At 31.1% G+C, this 26,029-nt stretch overlaps 4 protein-coding genes and 2 long non-coding RNA genes across 9 annotated transcripts in view; 3 read left to right on the top strand and 3 right to left on the bottom strand.

Annotated features, from left to right (window-relative positions):
• Positions 1-282: 282 nt before the first annotated feature.
• Positions 283-1,006, bottom strand: LOC129911939 (uncharacterized). Its single transcript, XR_008771716.1, has 4 exons — positions 844-1,006; positions 730-790; positions 607-667; positions 283-549 (listed from the first exon to the last, which is right to left on the bottom strand). It is a non-coding gene; the product is annotated as an uncharacterized LOC129911939 (long non-coding RNA).
• Positions 1,007-1,323: 317 nt separating this feature from the next.
• LOC129911938 (polycomb protein Su(z)12-like) lies at positions 1,324-2,048 on the top strand. Its single transcript, XM_055989973.1, has 3 exons — positions 1,324-1,573; positions 1,633-1,679; positions 1,741-2,048. The coding sequence occupies exons 1-3, from the start codon at positions 1,480-1,482 to the stop codon at positions 1,846-1,848; spliced, it is 249 nt and encodes an 82-aa protein (XP_055845948.1). The 5' UTR covers positions 1,324-1,479; the 3' UTR covers positions 1,849-2,048.
• Positions 2,049-2,142: 94 nt separating this feature from the next.
• Positions 2,143-16,026, top strand: LOC129911932 (polycomb protein Su(z)12-like). 2 transcript variants are annotated; one of them, XM_055989953.1, is made up of 6 exons: positions 12,860-13,561; positions 13,646-13,692; positions 13,752-14,024; positions 14,085-14,262; positions 14,539-15,376; positions 15,429-16,026. In XM_055989953.1, exons 1-6 carry the CDS (start codon positions 13,504-13,506, stop codon positions 16,024-16,026), a joined length of 1,992 nt encoding a protein of 663 aa, XP_055845928.1. In that variant the 5' UTR covers positions 12,860-13,503. The 2 variants fall into 2 exon arrangements, with proteins under 2 accessions (XP_055845929.1, XP_055845928.1); XM_055989954.1 differs by lacking the exons at positions 12,860-13,561; positions 13,646-13,692 and adding an exon at positions 2,143-2,253.
• Positions 6,314-7,366, bottom strand: LOC129911937 (uncharacterized protein C16orf52 homolog A-like). The gene is made up of 3 exons (XM_055989972.1): positions 7,094-7,366; positions 6,624-7,030; positions 6,314-6,564 (listed from the first exon to the last, which is right to left on the bottom strand). The coding sequence occupies exons 1-2, from the start codon at positions 7,194-7,196 to the stop codon at positions 6,630-6,632; spliced, it is 504 nt and encodes a 167-aa protein (XP_055845947.1). The 5' UTR covers positions 7,197-7,366; the 3' UTR covers positions 6,314-6,564; positions 6,624-6,629.
• Positions 8,163-9,505, bottom strand: LOC129911940 (uncharacterized). Its single transcript, XR_008771717.1, has 3 exons — positions 9,265-9,505; positions 9,110-9,155; positions 8,163-8,211 (listed from the first exon to the last, which is right to left on the bottom strand). It is a non-coding gene; the product is annotated as an uncharacterized LOC129911940 (long non-coding RNA).
• LOC129911934 (RNA-binding protein Musashi homolog Rbp6) overlaps positions 16,020-26,029 on the top strand; it is a 103,710-nt gene continuing 93,700 nt past the window's right edge. For all 3 annotated transcript variants that reach the window (XM_055989959.1, XM_055989965.1, XM_055989968.1), the window contains exon 1: positions 16,020-16,130. In XM_055989959.1, coding sequence (XP_055845934.1) covers positions 16,036-16,130 — 95 coding nt within the window. In that variant the 5' untranslated portion in view covers positions 16,020-16,035. The remainder of the gene's footprint in view (positions 16,131-26,029) is intronic.

A 26,029-nucleotide genomic window follows, 5' to 3' on the forward strand; every position in this document is an offset into this window, starting at 1 on the left:
ACTGCACCATACTCATTGTTAAGAATAAGGTTGCGGATTTTAATCAGTTTCTAAATTTAGTGGTGGCAATTAGTAGAATTATTTAAAATTTTAAATGGCTGGTAAATATGAATATTAAAGTTCAACAACGTATCTTTTGACGGCAAAAAAATTACCCTTCGGTGGCCGAGCGCGTCTAGATGTCTGGATTCGGCGACAGGGGTCCGGGGTTCAATTCCTGGTTCTGATGCAATTTTTTTATTTTAACGAAGAAAAAAATAACAAAAATAATAAAAAAAAAAATTATTAAAATTATTTTTATTTCAAAATGTTGCTTCCACCACATGAACGGTAGAACACCACAGCTGGGAATCCTACCCATCTAGAATAAGGAATATCATTACTGTCCTTGGCCAACAGAATCACTGTGGAGGTGACACAAATGCATCCAACAAACTTTGGGCAAGAGCAATTCAATCTGCAGCTCAGGAGTGAAACACACCTGTGATCTATGGTACAACGTCAAGCAAGTCCACACAAGTCCCAATCACGTTTCACCTTGTAAATCAACTAAAAATTATTATACATAATTATTATTTGCTTGAGTTTTTTTTTTTAAGATAATACCTGCTCCTCTGTGACAAGCAAGTTCATACAAGTCCCAATCACATTTCACCTTGTAAATGGACTAAAAATTATTATAATTATTATTTGCTTTTGATTGTTTTTTTCTTGTTTTAACATTATTACCTGCTTCTCTGTGACAAGCAAGTCCAGACAAGTCCCAATCACATTTCACCCTGTAAAAGGACTAAAAATTTAAAATTATAATCTGTTTTTAAGTTTTTTTTTTAATATTATTACCTGCTTCTCTGTGACAGTTCAATTGCAAAGATTATCAGAACAGAAGCCATACATTTTTTTTACATTTGCCCCCTCAAAAGAAGAAGATAACTGCATCCATTTTGAGATTTGGACATATTTCGTTCTTTTTTTTTCTACATACTAAACTACCCTACCATTGCCACAACTAGTTATGCGCAAATTTCAAAGTTATCGATAATATCTGAATATCGAAAAATAGACCTTTGAGAGAGATAATAAAACTGTTAAGAAAAGCAAAACCAAATTTCTTTGTTTCATATTAGCATCTTGTTTGTTAATAATAGAATAAACAATTACAGAATTATTACAGCATATTATGATTAAAGGCTTCCACAAAGCCCATTAACCCAAATTGTGCATTTTTCGATTTTTTTAATTATCGATTTTTCTCATCACTAACAATTCAAATTGAATGACACTACGTTGCCAACAACAGATATACCAACCTCTAGAAAATTAAACACAACCTGTCAATTCACAAACGAGCCAGACAAATAATTTTTGCGCCGCTACTTCTGCCTGCACTAATTACTTTAAAACAAAATAAATTGCTATTTAACAGCTCCAATACGATTACTAATAGTTAATAAACAATTGTTTCTTTTATTAAAAAAAATGCCACCTCATAAAAAGAGGGAAAAAGACTTGGATATGTACAAATTGAGTGGCATACAGGCCGATCAGGAACTATTTTTACAAGCATTCGAAAGTAAGTATTTGTTTTTTTTTTTGTTTATATAAATTTATTGCCTGTGTTTCCCTTTGCAGAGACCACTCAAATCTATCGTTTTCTGAGGAATCGTCATGGCACAAGTGTAAGATTGTTGTTTTAGTTCCTTGTCTATTTTAATTTACCTTATTTTTACTTTAACCTAGCTAATATTTTTGAACCGAACACTGAGCTATATGAAAGACCGAATGTCAAGGAATAATAAAAAGCGTTCGAGTTTTAAAGTAAACACACTTCGACACGATTTCACATAAAACTGATACTGTGAGTAATTATTTGAACATTGTGTTTATGGGCCTCTTCGACAAGAACGAAGAAAATGAGGAGTGGAAAACCGGAGACATGGTCAACGTTCACACGACAATGTTCAAAATAAAAAATAAGCGCAAAGAGAGCAATGCCGATTTTAAGAAGATTTTGGTATGTGAATAATGTGTGTGTAAGAATATGAGAATATGATGTAAGTATTTCTTTTTACACTCACATTTCAAGTCTGACTATAAATCCGCCAGCGAATGTCTACAAATATCCAGCAGTGTGCATTCCAATGCAAGCTTTGCGTCCGCTGAGCGATCAACACAACATTTACAAGGTGTTATTCAGAGTCGAAGTTCTGCCTATGTTCAACAATAATTCTGCCTTAGGAAACGACGAAGACGGTGCGTATTATAAATCTAAAGAATTTTTAAACTTGTTTAGGGTAATTCCATGGTAACTCACGTTACCTACATTCACAAATATTTCCAATACATAAATAGATTTTCTTTGCCAATTATATTATATAAATTGATACGAAAATACTGTCCATGAATTAACCATAACTATTATCTTCATAATTAAGTGAAACAATTTTCTTTTTTTTAAGCATTTGCTTGGGAACCTGCTTATGTTACCTGCGGTTTATTGTTGCAAGAATAAAAAATAAATGCAATTTCATTAAATTTATTTTAATATCGCTTGCTTAAATGGCATATTGTCATCGTCACTATTAGATCTTGTATAAAATTGAACGCTCTACGAAGATGCCCTTATAATTAATAAAAAAAAATTGGGGCGACTTTCCATTAATGGCGCACACGTAGAGTTTTGATTTTTTGTTTACAGTGAGCTTAGGGTCCCAATAGAGTAGCTTTAAAATATGGTTAAAAAATAAATATTTAAATTTTTCATACAACATGTATGCAAATGACGACCACGAAGAACAATTTTTTATTTTGACAGTTTTTTGCAGAGGAGGGGCATTTTAAAATTATGGTAGGTATAGGTATAGGTATGAAGTTCAAGGCGTAAAAAAGAGAGATGGGTATGGGTATGCAACCCCCCTGCTTGGGTTCACTATAGGATTTGGGATGTGGGCAAGTTTGGGTATGTACAAAGAACTGTTAAAAAAAAATTGTTCTTCGTGGTCGTCATTTGCATACATTTTGTATGAAAAAATGAACTTTAAAGAATTAATTATATAAATAAATACACATTTCCTCACATTAAAATTGTTATTTTTATTTAGTTATTATTTTTATTTTAGTCAATAATTTTTCATATAAAAGTCTTCGCGTATTAAAATTCTTGCGTCCCTAAATTAAACTGGAGCCAAAAAATTTTAGTTGAAAAAAAAAATAATTCGAATTGAAAAATTCTAATACGATGGTATCAGGAGTTTGACAGTTATATAAAAGGATCTGTGTAAATTTTTAAAATAAAAAAGAAAATGAAAGAAAAATATTTAAAAAAAAATTCTTTGTCCCATCCGGGAATTGAACTGGGTACCCCCACTCGCGGATTTTTTTTTTTTTCAATTTTAAATTCATTTTTATTTTTCATCATCTTAAAAATATCTTAAAGCTAGACAAAAATTCATAAAAACTAGCCTACTTATCAATTACTTACAACTTAACTTAACAAAGCTTGCTTAAATGGTAATTTATTTTAGCAATCAGAAGGGGACTCATCTTGTTTTCTGTGGGCTTGTTTTTCCGTCACGTTCATGTGAAATTCTTCTGTAGCTGGCAGGCTTATGCTTTAAAAATGCTTTATATTATTTATACTCCCTGAATTCAATTTCCAGCCATAAGTAAATATCGTGGGCCTAAAGCAAAATTGTTCTAAGTACATATGATTTCTTAAAGACTTAGAACAATTTTGCTTTACGCCGACGATATAACAAAGAATCTATCCTTGCTTGAAAGAGTTGCCGTTTGCAAATATGTAGTAATTTGCTATTTTGAAAAAGTAAAAAAGTCTGAATAATTTGTTCAAAATTCGTGTCCACTATTCCATGGAATTACCCTATATTAGACTGATTCAAAAAAAAATATTTTGTTTTGTTCAAAGTTATATCGAAAATATTGTTGGAAATTATGAAAAAAAATTCTGTAAAAGTTTAAGTCCTTAATATTAATTAATAGTACAGGTAAAATAGTACATAAAATCAAGAAATAAAAAAAAAAATTGTTACACTCATGAAACTTGGCAAAAAGTTTGCTTTTGGGATAAGAACCAAGTACAAAAAAAGTCTATAAAAAAAAGTTGGGTGGAAGGGTGTTTTTTCGCGGACAAGAGGGAGGGGGTGAAAGGTCAAAAATATACTGAAAAAAATTGTTTGTCGAATATCATCATATGACACATGTTTTCAAGGTATTTTTTGTACTCAGTATCCCAAAAGCAAACTTTTTGCCAAGTCTCATGAGTGTAACAATTTTTTTTTAATGCCTACTTTACCTGTACTATAAGTACAGCCGCATCCCAAATTTGAATTTCCCATTATAGGATTTACATGGGAAAGATTGCGTTTTTGAGTTTAGAATCTTATAACTTTTTAAAAGTTCATCAAAAAAGCTAGGCTAAATCATTTTCTTGTATAAAATTGAAATGTGAATAAAACTGTGTGTGTAAAAGAATTATCGAGATAATTTCTAGATTTAACTGCCAAAATTACTCACAAGGAAAAAAAGGAATGCGAGAAAGGGAGATATTTAAAAAAAATTTGATATGTTTTTGTTTTTTTTTTTTTATGTAAAATAATTGTTAATTTTAGGTTAATCTCTTTTCAAAACATGATTAATTATTTATAAAAAATATATTCTGTAGAATTTTCCCCAGCTATAAAATAGCGTTTGGTAGATATTTAGATTTGGACTAATAGTTTGTTGAAAATATATAAAAAAAAAAAACGCTTTTGGATTTATCGCGTTTGAAAACAAACGGATGTGAAATTAGATCTTAAAAGTATGTATTTATTTATTGTTGTTTCATTTAAATTTTTAAAATAAAAAAAAAGAAAATAAAAGAAAAAAATTTAAAAAAATTCTTTGTCCCATCCGGGAATTGAACTGGGTACCCCCACCCCCTGACCGATTTTTTTTTTTAAATGTTTATTCTTCATCATAGCCGTGTTTTATTGGTACTCAGTATTTTACTGAGTAAACATTTATTGCTATAAACATACAAAACGGATTACTTTTATTTATTTTTTTTATAATCCTATATTGTTTAAGAGTCAAAAATGTATAAGTGTATAAACAAAATTTCTCTGTAAACCAACAAATAAAAAACTTTTGTTTATCCTTAGCAATCATATGTTGTTGTTTACCTTAAAAAAAAAAAAATTTACTGAGCTAAGTACTGAGTTACGAATAAAACACGCATCATCTTAAAACTATCTTAAGGCTTGACAAAATTTGATAAAAACTATCCTACTTATCAATTACCTACAACTACTTACGGGCACTCTAAGTTACTGACCAAATGCTTAATATTAATATTCTTACTTTTACAGATTATTTTTATCATTTCCAACAATATTTTCGATACAACAAATAAAAGTTAAATTTTTCTTTAAATCAGTCTATTGTATACCTCCCCACATTAAATATTCGTTCGAATAGTTTATCAAAAAAGCTAGGCTAAATCATTTTTAACGACTTCCAAAAAGGAGAAGGTATTCAATTCGTCTGTATTTTTTTTTTTTTTTTTGTTACCTCATAACTTTGGACTGAGTGAACCAGTATTAATAATTCTTTTTGTAGGTATTCTGATGCGATTTTTTTTGTTTATTAATTTGATTAGTCACACATACGGCAAAATTATTATTAACTTAACCCTGATTTTTTATTCGTCAATTAGATGATCAAGTAGATGATCAGAAGAATAAATTTCAAGATAAAAAACACTTTTATTCATAGGAATAACGAATAACCCTTAACTGGGGTGTATCTGGCTATTGAAAAATTGTATCTTATGTCGTTTTCGATTGGCCGTCCGAAAGCGTCCGGAACCATTCAGAAGCCTTCTGAATGTGTTTTATTCGCACAAAAATGACAGACAGAAGGCTTCTCAGAAGAGAAATTCTCTTCTCGATTTAAAATCAGAAGCACTAATACATGAACACAAAAATGTCAACAAAAAAAGACTCAATCATTCTTTTTTTGTTGTCATTCAAAAATTTATTATTTGATGAAATTAAAATTAATTAGAAAATTAAAATGGGTACCTTATTGCAATGGAATATTTTTTTAACCATTTTCTTCTTCATCGTCGTCTTTAGATTTATAATTTTCCATAATTTTTTTGGTTGGAAGAAAAAAAAATTTATTTGACATTTTTGAAATTTCACAAACACAAGCAACAAAAACAGAATTGAGTGGAAGCGATTCAAACTGTTTTATTGGATTTCAGAATGAGTGAATTCTTGAGTGAAACCAATCGAAAACGACATTAGTGTATTTTATTTTTAATGAATGCATTTGATATTTTTAATTTATTTATTATTTTAATATGCCCTTTTCAAAAAAATGTTGCGAGCCAGCGTCTCGCACGGCGCATTTATTTATTTTTCAAATTTCAATAAAAAAAATTATTATGGAACAGCTTCTGTTCTGATCGTTGCGACCAATAAATCGATACATTAATTAATCATCTTTGAACTGAAGTAAATATCCAATCCATGGTCCCTAGGGAAATCGCTCATGTTCCTAATTGTTCAAATGAAATAAGTTATGGTACAAGTTTATTTACATGCTAATGTACCTACTTAATATTAAAAATGTGGCAAACACACTTTTCCTGCAAATAGCTCTGACACAACTGTTATCCAGAGCGCCAACACGAACATGATGTACGAGATTCCGATCTTGTAAGTATTCGGAAGTTGATATGCTTGCCCACCGATTTCATCCACATGAAAACCAAGTGGAAAAATCACTGCAGCAAGGCAGAACAACACCATCGCTGTGAATCCTACCCATCTGGCATAAGGAATAACATTGCGGTCCCAGGTACTCGATGCCAAAAGAATTACTGTAGTGGTGACACAAATGCATCCAACAAATATGCAAATTAATGCCAACAGCCATTCAATTTGCAGCTCCGGAGTGAAACATACTTGCGGCCTATTATACAAAGTCATGCAAGTCCACATTAGTCCTAGGCGGATGTCACCTTGAAACAAAGAAATATAAATTTTCATTTATTTGTTTTTATTAAATATTTTTATCTTATTACCAGCTTCTTCTGTGACAATCCAATCAGGCATGGCTAAGCTAACAATTGCGAAAACATCAGCAGCCATAAATAATGTTGCGCTTATTGTTGTAAGCTTATCCATTTATTTTAATTACAATTTAATTACGTTTTTGTAAAATATCGTTTTCAAGGAATAGGAAATAAACTAGATATTCACAAAATTTTGATGAATGTACAACACCAACCAAGAAAAAAACAATTTCTTCATTGCTCGATTCAATGGGATTTTTTTTTTTCTTGTAAAAACAAAATTTAACGAAGAAAAAGACAGCTGTTCACTGTCAATACAAAAAAAAAGTAGATCTGTTTACATGGAAGACCAAGTTGGACATCTTGAGTTGATAGAACTGTATTTACACGAACAACATGTTTGAAAACCACGTTTGAGCAAAAATTTAAATTGATTTATTGAAATTGTTGCATAATTTTATGAACCAGGAAATACTTAATCAAGAAAAAAGGTTTTGAACTCCATCAAACTTGTTTATATCGTTTTCCAAAATTATGGGAGTGAATCACTCCTTTTTTGTTCAATTTTGGAATTTTTTCCCGACGAATGTGACAAGTGGAGTTTGACGTTTGCTTTGCATGTGTTTGTAATACTAACGGCCATATTATTCACTAGTTTAAAAAATACATCTGGATGTAAACAATGTTAAATGTCAAAAATAAATCCAATTCCATAATATTCACTACTTAAATCCAATCTTAAATCCAATTTTTTAAATCCAATCTCGTTAAATCCAAACAAATTTAAACTGCTCTCTGGAGGTCTGTTTAACTTTATAAATCCAGATGTAAAATTAATTTTCACAGTGTTCAGATGTTTTTTCGAGTATTTTGTGAAGGAAAAATAAAGATAAATGCTAATTATACAAAATTTATTGAATAAACATATAATTTTTTTTGAGTGAATAATATGACCAAAAAATTAAATCCTTGGATTTATGAAATTCAGATTTAATGGATTGGATTTAAAATTAACTTAAATCCAAACTAAATCCAGAGTGAATAATATGGCCGTAAATAATAAATAAAATAATATGTTGTGGGGGTTGTTCTGTGGCTTGAAATGGCTTGTGTGTTGAAATCCGATTCTGTAGGGAGAAAGAAAAAAAAATAATAGGTGTGTTTTTTTGTTTATCTATATAGATTTTGTGCAAAAAAACGACATCGAGATTTTTGAAATCAAAACAATTTACGTGTCAAAAACAACAAAAACTTTATCTGTATAGATTTTTGAAAAATCCAGATAATTATCCAGATTTTACTTTATCTCGATAAAAACAGTAGTGCCAAGGTACTTTATTTGTTGTGTTCATACAAAAATATCTGAAAATATTAACAAAAAAAAAAGCGGAGAAAACGAGGTTTGAAAAAAACTCTCATAGAAAAAAATATTCAAAAATTTGTTTGACATGGTTGCATTGAAATGTTAATATCTCGAGATATACGCAATGCACTTTTCAGATAAAAGTCTTAAATGGATCCTGATAAGATTGTTGAACAGATATGTATATAAAATTACCAAATTTTTTTCGAAAAATTAGAAATAAAAAAGTTTTCACATATGATTTTTAAAAAATCAAAAAAAAATTTAATATGGCTACCTTCAAACGCTTATAACACAAGAACGACGCAACTAATGTTAATGATCATGGTCTTAAAATGTAGCTAAGAATATACAGATAATTTTTGGGTTTTTGTGAAAAACAATTTTTTTGAATCCAACATGGATGCCATGGCCATATGAAAATTTTTGTTTGCATCCAACATGGATGTAATGGCCTTCCCACTTCGGAGTTAAAATAAAAAAAAAAAACAAAAGCAACATTTTTGACAGACAGCTGCCAAAGTATATGTACAGTGGTGCCAAATGTTTGCATGGATTTCAAAAATCCCGATGTCGTTTTTTTGCACAAAATCTATATAAATAAACAAAAAAACACACCTAATGTAAACAAATGTTTGCAAATAGATATGCAGAGTACTTACCTGAACTCTAATGGCTATTGGGGCCTAATTGTTCAATGCTGACGATCTGAAAATATAAGAAAAACATAAAATAAGTATTCATAAACTTTTTAGAACATTAATAACAAATAGGGATATAAAACTTATTATGAAAATAAAAGTATTAAATTTTGTACTTATCCAGTCGTTCCGCCTTTCCATGTGTGTTGTTTGATCGTTTGTTGTTGTTTATCTCTGGCTGTCATCTTCTTCGTTTGAGTCAAAATATAGTCTGTGGCTAAGACCCTTTTCCAGCGTATGTCTGTTACTGGGTGAAAATGTATAAATGTGAGATAGAAGATTATTAATGGATGGATATGATCATAGAAGTATTCTAAAATTATTAAATTAAAGAAAATTTTATGTAAAAACGTTTTTATGACTAGTACCATGTTAACACGAAGCCTAATTCTATATTTTACGTCTATTTTATATTTTTTTATATCGTTCTTTCATGGTGTAGAATGTAGATGTTCTTTCTTGTTCCGAAATCAACCAGGGTTAAGGTTATATGTTAGATTTGTTTAAACGTGGGTTCCTCAAGGTATTGTTTCACAATAAAAATCTTCAAAGAATTTCAAAATTTTTTGTTAAGGGTTCAATAAAAATATCGACGAGAAATCGCCAGTCTTCATGCCCTGTGTAAATCTGCGGTAGGGTTAGTTCAGAAAATCCATATCGTGATTCTGGAGAGCACCTCGTTGAATTGGAGAGTTAGGCTGTCAAAAGCTAGCTTAAAGCCCAGTACGCAGATCGCGCTAAACTAAATTTTATCTCGACAATTTTTATCTCTACACGCGTTCGCTAAAAGCCAAGATAAATTTAAATTTAAAAATAACGGCTGAATCACAGTTTCATTTACTTATACCTGCTTACAACAGTATCTATTGCTTTTTCACTCTCTCATTTTGTTTTGTTCCTCTTCTTTTATATATTCCAAGATTTTTTTTTGCCCCTTATTCCTTGCAGCAACAACAACGACCACAAAAATGTCAAAATTCATCTGTGAAAAAATGCGCTGAGCATTATTTCGCGAGCTAAATTGAGTGGAGACTTTTTGCAAAAGTAGTAGATGAGAATTCGAATTTAGCGCGTGAACTGCGTACTACCTGGCTAAAAATCCTCGCTAAAATTTGTCTTTGGAGGAAATTTGTATGAAAGATAAATTTTAGCGCGATCTGCGTACTGGGCTTAACCAAGTAAAATATAATCACCAAGTTATTCACGTTAAAAATGAAAACGTCACATGTGTCGTACGTAAAAGTTAAAAGTTGGTCAACTCTTCCGACTCCGGCTGCGGCTCCGATTCCAGTTGCGTCGTGTTGTGTTGTGTTGTGTTCGTACATTTGCATTTGCGTACATTGAATATTTTGACAGCTATTCCAGTTACGACTCCCACTCCGGCTCCGACGCCATTGTGTTCCAGCAGTAAAGCTTTGCGTTGCGTTCCGATTGTAGAGAAAAAGTATTTTTGTGTTTTCTTATTTTTTGGTCTGGAGAAGTTTATGACATGAGATTGTGTGTATGCATGTTTTCAAATGTGACCTTGTTGTTGTAGGTATATGAATTGATAGGTAGATACAAAACATGATCATTGGTTTTGTGTAGGTTAGGTAAGCAAATTATAATTGCATACCTAAGTGACAAAAAGTGCAATGCAATAGCTTTACCACGGCAGTCTTTGAGTGCCACAAGTCTTTTTTTGAGCTATTGCATAGATTTTATTGCAGACCTTGGCATTGGGATGCGGACTAAACCAAAAAATCCACACATGGATGGTTCACTAAACGTGTATGGTATGTGTGCATATGGTACGAATGTACAATTGTATCGAAACGAACGAGAGCAAGCAAGCGCTGTTTGTGTGAATGGTTTTTGATTCAGACAGAGAGGGTTGTATAAATTGTGTTAGACCACAAAGAAAGGAAGACCATAAATGCTGTGTCTGCAGAATAAATCAAAAGCAAAAAAAATTATCTGTATTTTATTATTTTCTTTCCTTTTATTTTGTTTTCTCTTCCCATTCTTCTGTTTCTTGTTCAACTTGTTGTGATTTGTGTGGCTGGAAATTGAATTCAGAGAGTATAAATAATCTAAAGCATTTTTAAAGCATAAGCCTGCCAGCTACAGAAGAATTTCACATGAACGTGACGGAAAAACAAGCCCACAGAAAACAAGATGAATCCCCTTCTGATTGCTAAAATAAATAATCTTTTAAGCAAGCTTTGGTAAGTTAAGTTGTAAGTAATTGATAAGTAGGCTAGTTCTTATGAATTCTTGTCTAGCTTTAAGATATTTTTAAGATGATGAAAAATAAAAATGAATTTAAAATTGAAAAAAAAAAAAAAAAATCAGCGAGTGGGGGTACCCAGTTCAATTCCCGGATGGGACAAAGAATTTTTTCTTAAATATTTTTCTTTCATTTTCTTTTTTTTATTTTAAAAATTTACACAGATTTCACAGATCCTTTTATGTAACTGTCAAACTCCTGATACCATCGTATTAGAATTTTTCAATTCGAATTATTTTTTTTTCAACTAAAATTTTTTGGCTCCAGTTTTCTTTAGGGACGCAAAAATTTTAATACGCGCATACTTACTTACGCGGCCTTACTGGAACTGGTTACGATACCGTTGATTCTTAAAATGAATTCTTCCGATACCGTCATTTGTTGGAAGTGCCTTGGTGGGAACACTCCTTCGTTGGGGGGGTAATTGGTAGTAACAGCCTACTCCGCTTCGACCCTTCGACCATGGGAGGCCCTTCTGCAAAAACAAGTTTCGCGATCGCATAGCTCTAAGCTTCATAGTAGTAGTCACCGCGTAAGCCCATCCGCCACGACAAGGTTTACCCCCATGGATGGGAACAACAAATAACACAATCATTTAAATTCACTTTTATTGATTTTTTACAAAAGGTACTTTATTATAGGGGTATTCACGATCCGATGCAACTGGTCTTGTATCATTGCAAAAGTGCAAAAGTGTAAAATCTTACAACACTACAACAACAAAATATACGGATTAAAATTTTACAACAGTCTTGCACTTTTGCTATACCCTAGACCTATTGCAAAATAAAAATACAATAGAGTAAAATTATTTTTGACAGATGGCAGCTCACCCTCGCGTCTCCCATGATAAACAGTTTGTCTTTTTTATTCTGTTTATTATGGTTGTCGGCTTGTCGGTACTCATGTCCCGTAATTTAGTTTCTTTTGATGTAAAATAATTTGTGAAAATTTATTAACCCGAACAAAACAAAGAATTAAATTATAAAAAAATGGAAAAAAAGAAGAAGCAACAGTGGAGGAACAACCCTGTTAAAAAAAAAACATCATGGATTTCATTCATGCTTCAATATTTACTATAGATAAGAGAAAGGGCGTTCACGATCTATTGTAAAAAAATAAAATTTTACATTTTTACTAGGCCTGTTGCACCAGATCGTGAATACCCCTTATATTTTTTTATAAGTAAATATAATTTCCTTCACAAAAAAAAATTAAAACAACCACCCAACAATTTGACAAGCAGTCCATGAAGTAAAATTTAGAAGTATTGGTAATCACTCCGTCACTCCTTCAAAATTTTGGGAGTGAAGAATTCACTCCAAAAATTCACTCCTTTTTCAATTTTGGAATTTTAAATCACTTCTTTTGGGAGTGATTATTGGCGTTTTTAATTGACAATCCGGAATTGTTCTTCGATTCGGAATCCCAATTGAACCGTTTTTTTTTTTTTTTTTATTCCTAAGAATCTGAAGTTTGGTGTGAATGTATTGTTTGAGTTTAACATGTTTCACATATATGTGTATTCGCGCCAAATTTCATTTGTATTTGTGCTGCAAACATTTTGTACTGCTGACATTTAAATCTATGAATGTGTGAGTGATTCTGCTTCTGATTCTGTTTTTAAAACCAGAAGAGAAATTCTCTTTTTTTTTTCAGAATCAGAACTGTCAGTTTTGTCCAATTGAACGCATTCAGATTGCTTTTTTTTGCTTCCAGATTGCCAATTAAAAACGCCATATATAGCTTGGAGTGACACTTTTTGAATTTTGGAAAACGACATTTAATTGTAATAGAACACATGCACACCTATATTTCGGTCTTTTAATGTAAGGCATTAAGCCGTCAAACATTGCTTCACAGCATGTTATTCAGTGTAAACTTTCGTTCAAATCTAACACAAAGAAGCTGTCACCTGTCAAAGAAACAATTTTCCCGCCGATACTTTTTTACGAAACTATTTATCAACAATTATCAAGCAATTTAAATAACAAAAACACAACTAGTTCTAATTCACTATATTTTAAAAGCTAAAAATTGTGTTAGATGCCTGTCCAATAGAAATAAATAAAGGATTAAATAAAATATGCACAAAATGAGTGGTGTCCAGGTCGACCAGGAATTATTTTTACAAGCGTTTGAAAGTAGGTCTCAAATCTCAATTTCATATTCTTGTTAGTATTTTTAAATTGAACAAATGAAAAACTACTTTTGAAAAACTTTTTTAGAGCCTACGCAAATATATCGTTTTCTCAGAAATCGCCATGCCACAAGTGTAAGAATTTTGCTATTTCTCTGAAGTAATTGCTAACCATTTTTGTTCCTTTATCTCAGCCAATATTTTTAAACCGAACGCTCAGCTATATGAAAGGTCGAATGTCAAGGAGCAATAAAAAGCGTTCGACTTTTAAAGTAAACACGCTTCTCGACACAATTTTGCATAAAACAGGAACCATGGGTAACTATTTGAACATAGTTTTCATTGGATTATTCGACAAAAAAGACGAAGAGTGGAAAACCGGGGACAAGGTTAATGTCCAAACGACATTGTATAAAATATCAAGAAATAAGCGCAAAGAAGGCAATGCCAGTTTCCAGGAAATTTTGGTGAGTAGTCATGAAGCTAGTTAATTCATTTAAATATGGTAACATTTGTTTTAATTTCAGACAAAATTTTCAAGCGTTGTAATAAATCCGCAAACCAAACTCAAAGATTATCCAGCTGTCTCGATTCCAATGAAAGCGTTAAGCCCGCTGAGCGATCAACACACTGTGTACAAGATTATGTTTAGCGTTTCCACTGCGTCAGATTTAAAAAATAATTTCAATTTACAAAATGACGACGGTTTGTACCTAGTTATAAATTTATAATTAAATCTTTATAGGTATAGCAATAATTATAAAATTCCTAAATCCCATACTATTTTCATTTAGTGATTGTGATTGGTAATTTAATCTTTCTTATTGGTTCTGTATGAACTTAGTTTAAGCATTTAAAATTTTTGTATGAAACAAAAACAAACTTCCATTTCGGGACAGAAATTGAAAATTAATTCCTTCTTATTGGTTTTGTCTGAATTAAGTCTGAGCATTGAAAATTTTGTATTTATTTATTTTAAAGATGTGCCATCTAAACGACTCAAATTGTCTTCCACAAACTTTGGATGTGAGCTTGTAGTTTTTGAGAAAAACTGTGGAAGCATTGGAGAAGGAGAGTACGAAGCGGCTCTCCAGGAATTTTCTTCAAGTAGTATTAAAACATTTTCACCAAAGAAAAAAACATGGGAAACACTACCAGACACATACACCCCAGTTACGCTTAAATTTCAAGTCTTTCATCAATGTCTAATGCTTAAATTCAGTTTATATTGGTCAAATACTTCGATATCAAACAATGTGAAGGCCGAAGATGTATGCGAGTATGCTGTTTCCGACATGAAAAATTCCGATTACGATTGCAATAAAACAGTCAATTATTTAAACAACACTGCTATACATTCGCATTCAAACACTTTCAAATCAAAATTTTTAGTCGAGGAAAAACTTCAAATAGTTTACAACTTTATTTATAACAACAACACACGCCAGCAAACAGAATACACCCAGGAGGTGGTATGTCCGTGGTGTGGGCTAGACTGTTTGCGTTTATACGCATTATTGAAACACTTGAAATTGTGTCATGCTAGATTTAATTTTGCGTATCATCCCGATGGCAATGGGGCTCGAATAGATGTTACAATTAATGATTTGTATGATGGTTCATATGCTGGATCAGCCTACGATCTAGTGGGTGCATCTCGACGTTCTTTTACTGGAACATGTGGGCCAGTGAGGAGGACATCCATCACCAATCTACTTGTATGTCATCCACGTCGTCAAAAAACTAGTCTTGATGAATTTCTTGTATTGGACGAGGATGATTTGATAAACCAGAAACTGTACAGAACAGGTCATAACCGGTAAGTAGTATGTTTTTGTATTTTTGCACATTACTTATTCGAAATTTTAAAGGCTCTACTACCATACCGAAACGTTCTTGCCTGTTCATTCAAATGAGCTTGATATCGATTCCGAAGGAGAAAGTGATCCTCTTTGGTTGCGTAAGAAAGTAGGTCAAATGATAGACGAATTTTCTGATGTTAATGAAGGCGAAAAAGAACTAATGAAATTATGGAACCTCCATATTATAAAAAATAAATATGTTGGTGACTGTCAGCTTGCGTTGATCTGCGATAGATTTTTGGATGCATATGGAATAGAAATCATACGAAAAAATTTGTACCGCAATTTTATTTTACATATGTGTTCTTTGTTCGATTACGGTCTTGTTTCACCTGAGATTTTATATAAAACGATTAAAAAACTCCAACTAATTTTAAGCAAGTACCCAGAAGGTCAAAAAATACTATCAGAGTCTGGCGCAGCCCAGCAAGAATTTTGGATGAAAGTGGGAATCCACAAACAGGAACAAAAACTTAAATCTCCTCAAAAACATAGTGAGAATAAAAATACCACAGATGGATGCTCTAATGCCTCATTAAGAAGTAAATCAAAGACAATGAAGCCTAAATCCGGTATCGTTAAACGGAAGCACAACAGCAGAAAATGATTTAAAATTATGAAAAAACGATCTCCTACTTTTGTTAAATCATCAAATCATCATACCAAAACATTAGTTTCTAAATTATTGATCAAGAAAAAAAGCTCCAAAAGGTGAGTTTGCAGTATACATCAAATTATCTTCCATGATTCAATAAACGAAAGAATTTTATCTTAGTCAGACAAAGCAGAGAAAAAAGAATATTTTTTTCTTGTGTAGGATTTTTGTGTGTCTTTATAATATAATTATGATTTAAGTTTTGTATGAGTCTGCTCTGGACAGTAAAGTTATTTTTCTTAAGGATTAATAGTTAAGGTCGTTGTTCTACGACATACTTAAATAGTAAAAACTAGTTTAGGAATATTTTGTTCCTGATTAAGAGGCGTTACATTTATTAAGTTATTATATTTATAACCATTCACATACATAAAATTAAATAATAAAAAGTATGTTTTTTTCTTGTGTAGGATTTTTTTGTGTCTATAATATTATTATGATTTAAGTTTTGTATGAGTCTGCTCTGAACAGTAAAATTATTTTTCTTAAGGATTAATGGTTAATGTCGTTGTTCTACGACATACTTAAATAATAAAAACTAGTTAAGGAATATTTAACTCCTGATTTAGAAGACGTTACATTTATTTTCCCTTTTTAAGTCATTATATTTATAACCATTCATATGCATAAAATTAAATAATAAAAATTGTTTTTTTTTTTTAAGATTGATTTTTTTTTATTTTGTAAAGTACATTAGGTGAGTGTGAGTCTAGGAAAGAAAAAATCGCTGAGGGCTGTGGGATATTAAAAATAAATCAAAAATAGGCAAACATAAATTGACCAAACGACAATCCCATAACACATCTATTATCTGCAATATTTTACTTATTAAAATTATTCCGTTTAAATGCTGTTAATTTTAAAGTCAATTTTTTTACATGGATTTCTACTACTGCCAAATATATCGAACCATTGATTTTCTTGTAACTTAGAGTCTTAAATTACGACCACGTCTTGAGCGGCGGAGCATCCTGAGCGGCGGAGCATCCTGAGCGGCTCAGATCTGTTCTATTTTTATTGAAATCCTGAGCGGCAAATTATATTATATTTTAAATTAACACGAACATTTTAGTAAATGGTGAAAATTATGGTTTCTTGTAAAGAAAACCTTCAAAAATATCAATTTTTTTTCATTAAAATAAAAAAAAAAAAATAAATAGGCCCCGACAGGAATCGAACCTGGGACTTCAGTTTAACTCGAATTTCTAACTATTTTTTAAGAAGCTACACCCTAAATGGATGGACCGATTCTCTTCAAACTTGGTATGTAGCGGTTTTTGAGATTGTGCCAATGATTGTATAGAATTAATTATTTTTTTAGAACCTTAAAAAAAATCAAGTGTGAGTTTTGCGACAAGGTGTATCGTTTTACGAAAAAAGATTTTTTCGTTATTCTCATTAAAAACGGTCATAGAAGATAATATCGTTTTCTCCTATTCTGAATTTCTCCCAAACGACTTCAAAATATTAATTAAAGCTGCTAATATTTATAAATATACTGCAGACAACAATTCACTTAGCGGAAGAAAATAAGTTTATTTCCATGAATTTAAATGCAAAAACGTAGGCTATGAAGAAGTTTCATTTCTGATACCTGATTTGGTTTCAAAAAATTTTTGGTTGCTCTATAAGGCAAGTATTTGGTTTCGTGTCAAAGCAAATTTCGATCTCAGTTTGCTTATTGTTTGGTCTTGCGGGGCGTCCGCCATTTTGAACAACGCATTAGTCTAAATATTTCGAGAACGACTAATCGAACAGACAATTCCCAAGGATTTATATTTTAAATAAAATTATCTTTCTTTCTCTGGTACATAATTTTTCTCTGGGGGTTATACTTTCAGAGTTACAGTACCGCAAAAAGTGCATTTTTTTAAATTTTAAATAATTTAAATAATCCTTGTAGTCGGAGAGGCGACCTTCGAGTTACTTAGTTTGAAATGCCAAACGAAAATCTTTACAGTAAAAAAAAACTTTTGAAATCGAACAGGGCAGAAAAAATCAAATGCCTTGTTCGATTTCACTTGTCAAAAAGTTTTTTTTTTTATAGAATTCACTATCAAACCCGTTTTCACAAAATTGATTTTTCAAAAAAAAAATTTGAAATATTTTTTAAAAGTCCAAAACTTTGTTTTTTGAAAATGTTCTTAAGTTTTAATATCACTTTTACTTAACCGCTTTTGTACAGAAATTTTCGTTGGAATCAGGTTAGTCTTGTACGAGATATTCATAAATAAAAAAAAAAACCGTTCTATGACAGGTACCTTTAATAACGATACAAAAAATATTTTTTTTTAATTTCAAAAGCTGGCTCTTATGTGTGATACTACACACAAAAACTGTTAACTACCAAGTTTGAACAAAATCACTTCAGTAGTTTAGGCTTTAGCTCGAGGTACATGCAAACAGACAGACGGACAGACAGACAGAATTGCCGGACCCACTTTTTTGGCATTCTCCATCATCGTAATGTCATGTAAAATTGTTATCTCGAGTTCGATTTTTTTTACGAATCCTAAACTTGCCCTATAGTACCTATATCGCAAGTAAAAATGGTTTCGGTAAAAGTTGTAGACACTTGTACTATCTACAACTTTTGCATTTAACTTTTCTCGTTAGGAGTTCTTCTTGTGATAGAAATCGTAAAAAAACACGATTTTTGACATCCACCCCACTTTTTCGGCCACCCGAATTGAATTTCTATGCCTTTTCATGTGTGAATAATTTAAACCAGAGCTGCTAGAAAAAAACTAATGTTGTTTTCGGAATCAGCACCATATATTTAGTAAGAAATGATGCACAACGGTCTGAAAATTTTGTGTGTGTTGGGCAGTGTAATTAATTAGTTGTGTATTTATTTACTATGGTATTTTTTCTTGACTCGGGAATAAGTTTTTTGAATATCGATGTAAGTTGAAGTATAAATACCCAACTAATTAATTATATAACTATTAATTAAATAAAAACTAATTAATTCATTATATGTATATATCGCATTTTTGTGCATAAAAATGTTTTTTTTTTTATGTTTTGACATAAAACGTGTAAAAGGTGACTTTTTGCAAAAGTCTGAAAAAAATTATTTTCTTTACCAAGCTGAATCTCCAAAACTATAACAATTCAAAATCTGAAAAATATCCAACATGATAGCTACACCTATAAAGTTTAAGTCTGTAAAGTTTTAAATTTTTTGAACAAATGGTTTGGTTGGAATTTAATGTCGAATTCCTTTCAACAACAAAAAAAGAATTAAATGAAATAATCGATTTCAAAATCAAAATTTGGGGAAGAAAAGTTAAAAAAATTACATTTTATACAATTTTTGTAAGGACTGTGGATTTTAATACAAGATTTTCCAATAAAATAAACTGCCAAAATTGATTACTTTTCAAACACTGAAAACCATATGTTCCTATGCCGTCTAGTTTTTTTTAGAAAATTGAAAAATAGGAAAACTACTTTTTTTATGATGAAATTTTATTGCTGTAATTGTTAACGAGGGGTTCAGTTCCTTTTCTGGCTGTTAACACACACTAAGCGGACAACGAAGTTGCGTGAGCGGGACAGAGGACCCAAAAAGTAAAGTTAAAATCCTGAGAACCCGCAATGCGGGTCAGGTAAGGTACTTTTTATATAATAAAAGCTATTGACTGTTGCGCCTGTCCGGCGAGGTATCTAGTGTTTTTCTGGCACATAACACAAAGCTCTTAACTTACTCTTTGAATAAAATATCAAATACTTTTTTTAATGGTGGCACAGTAATGCCAAATTTATCGAAAACAGTAAAAAAAAAAATTAAAAATCTGATAAAAAAGTATTTTTCGTGTTTTTCAATTTTCTCAAAAACTATAAGGCATATAGTGAGGCGGCTTAGAATTAAAAAAGAGTTCAATCGTGCACTTTGTGATAAAAGCATGAAATTAACATCGTTGGTAATACTCAATATAAGAGTTATTTTGAGATATTGGGCCACCTTGTATTCCATCCGGAAGGGTAGATACAAGACTTTTTCTGTGTTGCACTCGATTTGTTGCATATCATAGTATAGGCAATGAAACATTCGTATTAATATGATACACGATTTCGAGGTATTTTCTTTTTCGGGCTTTAGCCCGATCGAATAAAATCAATACCAAAATGTAAGGACGGGAAAAACCGGCCGGTTTAAACCGGTTTCGGTTTTTTTGATTCGGTCAACCGGTTTTTTCGGTTTTTTTGTTCTCCCGGTTCAAACCGGTTTTTGCAAAAAAAACCGAGTGAAAAAAAACGTAGAACAAAAAAAAGATCCGACGAGACAAAAAACTGAAAACTTTCCACGAAAAATTTTCCATGTGCTGCAATGGTACCATTTCAAAAGTGTTCTTTCTCGCTAAAAAAAACACACTTTGACCTGAAATTTGTTGATGGACATATTTTATTATTTTTTTCTATGGTAGGTATATGAAAAATCCACACGAAATTTTATCAACCTACCACTTTTTTCAAGGAGTACTTGGTAATATTCTGACTCTTGCTCTTTAAGTAAAAGACAATTCATAAAGAGTCCAATAACTTTTTACATGATGGTCAAGACATTTTGGTACTGATTTTATTCGATCGGGCGTTATAGAAAATACCTCGTAATCATGTATCATATTCATACAAATGTTTCATTGCCTACACTATGATATGCAACAAATCGAGTGCAACACAGAAAAAGTCTTGTATCTACCCTTCTGGAAGAAATACAAGGTGGCCCAATATCTCAAAATAACTCTTATATTGAGTACTACCAATAATATAAATTTCATGCTTTTATCCCAAAGTGCACGGTTTAGATGCTAAGCCGCCTCACTAATAGAATCATATGGATTTCAGTGTTTGATCAGGAATCAATTGAGGCAGTTTATTTTATCAATCAATTTTGTATTGAAATCCACAGTTTTAACAAAAATAGTTATTTGTTTTTTAAGCTTTTTTGTCTCAATTTTTACTTGCGATATAGGTAGGTACTATACAGGGTGTCCCAAAAGTAATGGATCAAACGAAATATGGTGATAGGCCTCCTTAAGAGCTCTCAGAATTTGGTAACTTGTTCATCCCAAATCCTTACGGTTTTCTATTTAATGCAATTCTTGTGAAATTTCGAAAAATCCCTACTTGGCAACAGTATTTTGCTTCCTGCGCCCATTATTGATTTTTGTTTTCTAAAATTCTTTTACAAAAACATTGCCAAATAATAAGGAACAATTAATTAATCAAAATATTTTTTATTCCATACGCCATTTCGCTGCAAATTAACTAACAGTTTCAAGTTTGATAAAAAATCAATTTTTAACTTTTATTTGAGAGCAACACGGCGACAAAAATTTCTACGGTGTGAGAATGGTTTATTATTTTAAAAAGTTGCCCTGCTATTGTAGTTTTCAAAAATGTATAAAAGTTTCCAAAGTTGCAGTTAGATCAGAAAATATTACAATTTGAATTCAACAAAACAGGGGTTTTCACAGTAAAAATACAAACAAAAATAGACGCTTTTGTTCAAAGAAAAATAAACAAATAACAGTTCGAGAAATGTGTTTATTTTTGGTTGTTTTTTGTTCTGAAAAACCCTGTTTTGTTGAATTCAAATTGTAATATTTTCTGATCTAACTGCAACTTTGGAAACTTTTATACATTTTTGAAAACTACAATAGCAGGGCAACTTTTTAAAATAATAAACCATTCTCACACCGTAGAAATTTTTGTCGCCGTGTTGCTCTCAAATAAAAGTTAAAAATTGATTTTTTATCAAACTTGAAACTGTTAGTTAATTTGCAGCGAAATGGCGTATGGAATAAAAAATATTTTGATTAATTAATTGTTCCTTATTATTTGGCAATGTTTTTGTAAAAGAATTTTAGAAAACAAAAATCAATAATGGGCGCAGGAAGCAAAATACTGTTGCCAAGTAGGGATTTTTCGAAATTTCACAAGAATTGCATTAAATCGAAAACCGTAAGGATTTGGGATGAACAAGTTACCAAATTCTGAGAGCCCTTAAGATCCCCTATCAGCATACTTCGTTTGATCCATTACTTATGGGACACCCTGTATATCAAGTTATGCATTCGTACAAAAAAAAAAAGTTGAGATAACATTTTTCCATGACATTACGATGGTAGAGAATGCTAAAAAAGTGGGTCCCGGAAGTCCGTCTGTCTGTCAGTCTGTCTGTCTGTCTGTATAAGGAGCTACAGCCTAAACGGATGGACCGATTAATGTCAAACTTGGTATGTAGCGTTATTTGGCGACTCTCCAGAGGGGTTTTTGGAATTAATTTTTTTTGGACCAAAAATAACGGTACTTGTCATATACCGATTTTAGTAAAATTAAAATATCTCAAAAACGGCTCCAACGATTTTGTTTAAAAAATTCAAATGTTAGTTTTAAGCTAAGGTCTATCTTCTAATGAACTTTTTTTTTTTTTTGAAAATCATTATTAACGGTACCTGCCATAGAACCGTTTTTTTCAAATCCGATTATCTCCGAAACTGTTTATTCGATTTCAACGAAACTTTTTGTGAGGAAGCATTTATAGAATTTTAATATAAACCAAAAAACAAATTTCCAAAAAAATTATTTTTGGATTTAAAAACAAAATTTGAATTTTTTTTTTGAAAAATCAAATTTTTTTGAAATTTTGTTTTTAGATGTTGATTAGTGATTTCTACAAAATGGCATACCAATTTTATTTTAAAACATTTTTTCCAAAAAATTATTTATAAAAAATTAGTTTTTTAAAAAACGGCTGTAACGATTTTGAAAATTTTTTTTCTAAAAATGCATCTTAACATATCAATCAAAACTGCATACTTGTTTTGGAGGGCAATTCGATTTCAGATTTTATTTTATTTAAAAAAAAAAACGAATTTTATTTTTTTTTTCCAAAATTCTATATAAAAAGTGTTGTTAAAAATTAAAGCAACTTTAACTCTAAGAGCAAGTTCGTGCGACCCAGTCGTGCATTTTATTTAGTTTGAGTTCCACGTTCAAAAATTTGAAATTTAAAAATAAGTGTTATGTCGAATTCCTTTCAATTGAAAAATCGAATTTTCGGCGATCTCGAAGCGAATTTTTTCTGAAAATCATGTTCCATAGAAAAAAAATTCGCCTCAAACGAAGCAGAATTCGAATTTTTTTAATCCCTCTTTTTTGAGAGATTTACACGGATTTGCACACACACTTGTAACATTTGACATTTCTCAAACGTCAAGCTGAAAGTTTTCTTCGTGTTGTTTGTTTATTTGAGAACACCAACTTCAAATAAAGAGTAAATTTTAATTGAATATCGTATTTTTATTGCGGAAAAATATGAAATAAATAAAAAAAAACAATGTGCGATCAAAATATATTTTTTCCTGGCATATTTCTTGTGAAAAAGTAAAATTACTGTCACTTTTCTTCTCGTAATTGTCGTCAGAAAATTTTTTCTCTGTAAAACCACAGCATACGACCAAAATAATAACCTTCTACTTCATCTTCACTCAGATCTTAATAATAACTGCAATTTCCCTTTGATTCTGATTAAAATAAATCTATATTACTTAGGGTGACCGGGGGGTATATTACCGAAGAAAATAAACAAAATTATTGAGGAAGGAATCTCTGGTTTTATTTTGCAGAAATTGTTTTGGTTTCAGCTTGACGTTCGTGTAAAAATTGTTGTCAAATGACACAAATACAATCGCAAAAAGAATTCGGTCTGTTTTCATGTTCCTTTTTAACACCAAAAATTCGATTTTTTTGAGGCGATTCAAAAAATTGAAAGGAATTCGACATTAAATTCTGGCTTTTGAAAAAGCTATTTTTAAAAGTTGTTAGTGTTGCCATTGTTTTTAAATATTTTTTTTTATCATTTTCAGTTCTTTTTTAGAAAATTTCCCCTCCCTCTTAAACGGGGTGAGATAGACCTCCGCCTCCCATAGTAAAAAATGCTTCTATTTTTCACCGCCTTAGTTATCATACTCTTCCCAGACAAACAATTCTTTCAAGCGAAATAGAGCTACATAAATTAGTAGCATGTTTGTCTTAGTCAACATAAATTGAACAAAGATTTTGAACTGCCTTTAATAGAAAGAGTAAGGAAACAGTTAATTAGTTATATTTGATTGTTCCCATTTGGTTCACTGCAGCCACTTGTTTCAACATAATGTGCTTCAAAATCTTAAAAAACCTTTACCTTACTAAATTAATTAAGGGGGGAAATCCCTCTGGAATTTTTTATTTTTGCATTATTTTTTTTTCCCCTAATAAATTCATTTATCAACCGAAGAAAGTTTTAGTGGTTTTAGCCTTAAATGAAGCCTCATAAGTTCCTAAATAGTCCCGAAATCCATGCGCTCCGAGCCTACCATACCTAGAGTACGAAAAAAAAAATTGTATCAATACTTCATAATGTCAATAATATACTTATACTTTTACAAATTTCAATAAATGCTTTCGGTTTTCCAAACAAAATTATTGAAAAAGCTGTCGTCCTAAATTAGTTCCAACTAAATGAAAGAATAATCTTTAATAAAACTATTTTAAATATTTTAAATTACTATACAGAAAAAAAAATTAATAGGCCCAATAAAAAATAATAGTTTGAAGATTAAGTACAAGCCGCCAGGTTTTTTAAATTCAAAATATCGTCTTCATTAAATAGAAAAGCAAAATCGGTAAAACACACTTTAAGAGCCATAATACGTATGCAAAGAATTAATTTTTCCGACAAGCTCACTTGTAAAAATTTGTGGGGAGATCAATCCCTTAAGCCAAAACTATAACACTGTGTTACAAAATAAAAATCATGTCAATTACTTTTCAAATGACCTAGCAGAGGTTGTAGGTATTAGGTACTGAGTACATCATATTTCGGCACTATTTCGTAGACCCTCAAAATTTTAAGTTATCGTCAAAAAACCGTTTTTCAATGTTTTTAGATTTCAAAGATTTTTTTCTCAGCCATTTTCAGGTCAATTTCAGATTTTTCAACAGTTCTAAACAGAGACATCTGAAGTCAATTTTACCCAAACACCCTCAAAGTTTTGATAAAATTTCAAAAAATCATGAAAATTGGGGTTTTTTGCTCGAGTCAAAAAACCATAACTTCCACAATTTCTAACTGTTTTTAATGAGTGAAAGCTTTCTTGATTCAGCATAAATAGAACAATAAAACTGTTTATAAAAAAAATGTAGCTTAAAACGGTCTCCGAACTCTAAAAAAACAGTGAAAAAATGTTGTGCTTTGAGATTCAGCCCATAAAATCTACACCCAACTTGGTGCTTGAGCATAATAAAAAAATATTTTTATATCTGAAATTGACCGAAAAATGGCTGAGCAAAAAATCGTTGAAATTTGAAAATATTGAAAAACGGGTTTTAGGCTATAACTTGAAATTTTGAGGGTCTACGAAAAATTTCAAGTGCCGAAATATGATGTACTCAGTAATACCTACAACCTCTGATAGGTCATTTCCAAAGTAATTGACATGATTTTTATTTGTGTAATTGGAGGAAGCATTCGGATGCTAATGTCAAATTTACGTTTTTGTTGTTGATTTCTTTGACTTTTTGACAAGTTTTCATCCGTCGAGTGCGGTTGCGAGCGCTGTTCCCCTCCGTTTCGTCCGACGCATCCGAACATTACACGGTGCGACACTGAAAATACACCCGAGAAATAACATAGTGTAGGCTGTTCGTATGGTCGAATAATGCATACAAATATTTTTGTTATATTTTTGGAACCCTCCATTTTTTTTTTATTTACAAAAAACCATTTTTACAGACCTTACGATGTAATCTATCAAAATTGGGAAAAAAATCACTTTTTCAAGATTTGTGGGATGAAAACCTACACTTTATTTGTTTAAACAATAGACTTCTATACATCATTCAAAAGGTCTGGAAATCCTCTTTCCAAAAACATATAACATATTGAGATTTGTTAGAAAAA

Source organism: Episyrphus balteatus, chromosome 2, assembly GCF_945859705.1.
Source record: "Episyrphus balteatus chromosome 2, idEpiBalt1.1, whole genome shotgun sequence".
NCBI lineage: Eukaryota > Metazoa > Arthropoda > Insecta > Diptera > Syrphidae > Episyrphus > Episyrphus balteatus.